The sequence below is a fragment of the Morone saxatilis genome, unplaced genomic scaffold (genome assembly GCF_004916995.1).
Source record: "Morone saxatilis isolate NCDOM2014 unplaced genomic scaffold, NCSU_SB_2.0 Contig0, whole genome shotgun sequence".
Lineage (NCBI taxonomy): Eukaryota > Metazoa > Chordata > Actinopteri > Moronidae > Morone > Morone saxatilis.
The window spans coordinates 3546347-3551797 of NW_023339650.1; the positions used below are offsets into that span (position 1 = coordinate 3546347).

Here is a 5451-nt window from a genome sequence, read left to right on the forward strand (position 1 = left end):
ATATGTTATTCATAGGTATGTTTTCATTAGAGTGTCATTTATATATAACAAAATATATCTGAATATATATTGATATGGTAAACAAGGTCATATACTTTATTTAAATCTACACAAAACATAATATGACTATGACTATGACCAGCTTTTCACTTTGTGTTTCAGTGTGAACATTTATAACTAATATAACATTTGCCTTTTGACCTGGTCAAACAACACATCACCTAGTTTGTTTCAAGCATGTCCAGTCGTTAACACATTATTGCCTTTAGTGTTCAGTGGATTTGTTGATAAAAAGAAAAATACAGAATTGCACCAGCTTTACCCTTTAAACCAGTAGTTCTCAACCTTTAGGCTGTCAAGGACCCCCAGATTGATACACATAAGCCCAGGAACCCATATTTGATAAGATGTAGCCTCAGGGATCCCTGTCTGATAATATTCAGTTATTCCATTCCATTCTGTAGCCTATACTGAAGATCAGGGCCGATTAACAGTGAAGAGTGAAGACTATGAACAGAATTCTTGGTCAATCTTATACATTCTGTCACCAGGCCAACTTTTAGCCAATAAAATAACAGTCAAATTATAGAATAATTGTGAATATTACCCATTTTTCTGGAGATCCCATGGAATCCCATCAAGGACCTCACGGTTACCCCAAATTAACAACCACTATTTTAAAGATCCAGTGTGCCGGATATAGTGGCATCTAGTGATGTTGCCCCTATCTATAGCCAGTGTCTAATTTGTCCGTTCTGGGCTACTGTCCAAACATGGCGGCCTCCATAGAAGTCGACCTGCGGCGTATAGAGATAAAAAAAGGTGGCAAAAAAAACACTAATGAAAACCTGGTTATGTAGAGAATATTTAATTTCTGTTCATAGATCCCATCCTCTTAAATGTTAAACACTGGACCTTTAAGCCACCGTTTAGGTCCTGACCCAAGTCTACATCTACTATATAACACATGACGGTCAGAGACAGAAGAATGTTAAATTCTCTGACCCATGATAATTATTTTAAATATTGATTAGATTAAAACACACTTTATTTTTTTTTTGTGAATTTGTGTGAAAACCTATTCTTGAAGTGTGGATTAAGGTTTTCAGGTTTATTTGCCGCTTGTCCTTTTAAACTCATCATCACCCACATCAGTGACCAAATGAATAGGAAGCAGCTCAAAGGTCTGGACAGGCAGGAATGAATTGATGATGTAGGATGATATTTTTTTCTTTTTTATTCCTGTGTGTTTGTGTGTGCAAGCAACTGACAGGTCATAGGGACGACTATTCTATTTCAATTCTATTATGTGTGTTTGACAAATGAAATTAAGCACTTACAAAGTTCAAACACGCAGATGCATGTCCACTGACAAATACACAGACACCCACACAGAGCTGACAGAAAAATAAACAGACGATGAAAAGTGAATGCACAGCCTGAATAGCAGTATGAGGCTTACACTATCCAGATGATGTTTGTCTGTGGATCAATACACACCAAGGCTCCCCTCCTAATCCTCCTGTCACTGACACCCTCCTGTGTGAGTCTGCACTCATGTTAAGCATACACAACAATCACTTCCAGCCAACAGGTAAGGAACTGAAACTCCTTCGCCAATTTGTTACACACATGCACAACACAGACACACTTCCAAATCAAATTAGATTAGTTAAATATTTTCTGTCACACAGAAAACATAAATAAAAACTCTAACAATCAATATATGTACATTGATTGTTCTATATGTTTGAGTATTACTTACGTTAAAAATACTATGGTGGGCTGGTAAACTTCTTTTGCATCAATTAGGTTATATTAATCAAGATCAACGCGCAACTTTGGAAAGTCCCTTGTCAGAATGTGATGTTCAACAGGTAATTAGTTACTTACAGAGTGGGAAAACTCAGACGTAAAACCGATGGGTTTACTTGTGAATTTTATTAAGCTTTATCATCTAAACTGTCCCCTCTGTTATGTAAAGTATTTTGCGAAATACATACAAAAGGAGCATTGCCGCAAACTCTAACTCAGGCTACAATCTCAGTAACCTTAAAGACAAATAAAGAGCCTCGAAAATGCAAATCATACCTGCCAATTAACCTTCTAAATGTGGACTATAAAATCCTTACTAAGGCCCTCGCACTCCGGCTCAAGAAGATTATCCCTGTCATTATACATCCAGACCACACAGACTTTATCTCAAATAAGCAATTGTTTTTTAATGTAATGCACTCTGACAGTTCCTCTGCCTCTACTATACCAGAGGTCATTATATCCCTGGATGCTGAAAGGGCTTTTGATCGCTTTGAATGGAGATACTTATTCTCTGTTCTACAGAAGTTTGGCTTTGGTCCACTCTTTACTACTTGGATTAAGATCTATTACTTATCACCTTTGACGTCGGCCCGCACTAACAATACCATATTTGAATATTTCCCACTTTATAGAGGAACTAGACAGGGGTGCACTCTCAGCCCATTGCTGTTCAATCTAGCTATCAAACCCCTCGCCATTGCCTTGAGATTAAACATGGAAATTAAAAGAATTACTAGATAAGATACCATAAATTGTCATTATATGCAGACGAGCTACTCTTGTATATTCCAGAGCCGGACGAGTCCATCTCTAAACCTTTACAACTTTTCCAAAAATTTGGCAGCTGTTCGGGCTATAAACTAAACTTTTCCTGTTAACCAATTAGCAATTAACTACACCGACTTACTATTTCAGGTTGAATCAATGTATTTTTATTTATCTTGGAGTTCAAATTACGTTCTTTCAAAGCACTGTTTAAATATGATTTTAGCCCCTTAATGGATCGAACTAAACAGGACACTTTGGTCAACTCTACCCATTTCTCTTGCAGGCCATATAAACTATGTTAAAATGGCATTACTGCCTAGATTTTTGTATTTTTTTCAAATGATTCCAATTTATTTTTTACCAAAATAGATGATTTCAACTTTTATCTGGAACATCCAGTGGTTTATCACCATCCAATTGTTTATACTACTGGGCAGCAAACATCAGTAAATTGTCAATCTGGCTTTCCACATTACGGACAGGTGAAAGCCCTGTCTGGTCTACTATGGAATTACATTAAAGCTTACCAGTCTCACCCATATCCTTGATCTGCTCACCCTTTACATTTTTTTTTCTTTGTGTGAATAACCTACATGTAACCTTTGTACAGTACCAGCTGCTTTTTCTGTATTTGTTGTGGTTAATGTCCCCCAGTATCATATATTCACATATCCAGGAACAATATACTGCTACAAGCAGCCATCAATGTTATAAGGACCTATGCTTTTACAATTGTTTTTTTTCTTATCTTTGTTGCTTTCATATTTTGGGATTTTTGTTTTTTGTCCTGTTTCTTTTCTATTTCCTATTTCTCTTCACTGTTTGCGGCCAATGCTGTTCTTTAAATGCTATATAAGAAAATTATAGTCTTAAAAAAATACTATGATAAATTAAAATTAAAAGTTAAACTATAAATATATATAATTGTTTATTAAATTGTTTTAACTCAAGTGGATGGGCCACACCACACCTATAACGAAAAGAACATATTGTAGAGGAGTGCTGGAAGCAATATTTAGGAAAGGTAGGCATTGAGGGCGATTTCATTCACAATACGAGTTGAAACTTTCAACTACTTGCAAAATAATGTAGTCTACAACACTGAAACCTGCCATTTTACACCACTGTAACTACACAAGACGTTGCATTGTTTCCAAAGCAGCAACTCTCTTTATTTCTCTCATTTTTCTGGAGCACAGCTCCTGTTTTCAGTTGTAACAATTAATATGTCCAAGTCGAGTCCAGTCAAGTTTGTTTAACTAGCCAGCAGTTTGTCTGTGTTAGCAAAAGCAAACTAACATTAGCCAGTTAAAAGCACAATAAGACAATATATTCCACAAGCTTTGCAGTAATGTTAGCTTTGATTTTGGACTTGTGTGTTGTGGTGGGTGTCGTTTATAGAGATTAGCGGACTCCATTTATAAGCTAACGTTACCTAGTGTTGCACACTGTTGACACTGTAGGAGAGTGGAAAGAGAAGGCACTCAGGAGCACACGTAAAAATCACATCCTATCACACATCACATTTTAGCAGAGAATCCAACCTGCTCTCCTACATCAAAACACATATAAATAAATCCAAAAGCAACAGAGAAGGTCTCATTTTTTAAAGTTACATTACAACCTGTTCACTCATTAGCAATAAAAAGTTATTCATACATAAAAATAGCCTGTAAAATGCTTCAGAATCTTACATATGGAACCTTTTATCTAAATAAACATGCCCCATTTAAATCGCTGACCCATTGATTTGGTTTTTGTTTTGTCATACAGCCTTACAAACCAAATCGAGCAGAAAGGCTCTAAGGTTCAAAATAATTGTTGAACCCAAATCTGAGCTGGAACAGCCTAAAGGGGAGATTTGGATTTGACTGTGGAAAGAGACTGCAGAGATGGAGAAGGGAATCTAGTGACCTAGGTAGAACATGAAGTGTAGACAGCCTAGCCTAGGGGAAACAATAAATAAACAGGAGGCAACCTAACTATCTACTGTACTGCTCCAACACAGATCTACTGAAAATAAGAAAGGGAGAGTGGTGTGTGTGTGTGTGTGTGTGTGTGTGTAATTAAGAGTAGAACATACCCAAGGTTTAGGTGTTTCAGCTTCTGAAGACTGCTAATTTGAGTCGGCAGCTCTTCAATCTGGTTGTTGAACATGTTAAGGACCTCCACGTTCTTCAGCTCAGAGATGTTAGCAGGCACCGCTGGAAAACACACATAGAGGAGAGAAATGACAAGCATGTCAAACACACATAGATGTTGATACATTCCAACTAATACATTACACAGTGACAGAGTGTGGTTAGCACTCATCAGCAGCCCCAATTCCTGACACCTCATCATCATTAGCTGCCCTGACAAACCTCTTGTACTTAATAACTCTATTATCTGTTGTGTTGGCCATAACTCTACATGTTGACATTTAAACAACACACATATTGCAGTTTCTATGTTCCCTCCCCTTTACAGTTTTATTCCACCATGGTCAACAACCACAGAGGTACACAGATCAATGGGCTGATAACAAAGAGCAGGAAGTTTATCGGATTATCAGGGTGATCAATGGAAAAAGAGAGATGGAAGCAGTGGAAGGAGAACTAAACCAACCAGGCCCTGACCTGAATGCTGCCAGGAGAATGACAGTTGGACATGTGAGGTCTGCGCATACTGATACTATATTAGCTTCTCTTCTCTCTTTCCAGGAAGACAAAGATGGCAAAACAAGTCACAGATGACTTCATCTTTGGTCACATTACATGACTTTCAAAGTCATTACATCACTGAACTGTTCACATTACACAACACTTTACGCATAGTGATCGTCCTCACGGGAGCAGGCAATGATTTGCCTCTGATCTGGGGGCA

The 5451-nt window shown here is 37.4% G+C and overlaps 1 protein-coding gene across 1 annotated transcript in view; it reads right to left on the reverse strand.

The window, feature by feature from the left end:
* rsu1 (Ras suppressor protein 1) overlaps positions 1-5451 on the reverse strand; it is a 30600-nt gene that overhangs the window by 19009 nt on the left and 6140 nt on the right. Inside the window, exon 4 of the mRNA XM_035674252.1 lies at positions 4670-4790. Coding sequence (XP_035530145.1) covers positions 4670-4790 — 121 coding nt within the window. The remainder of the gene's footprint in view (positions 1-4669; positions 4791-5451) is intronic.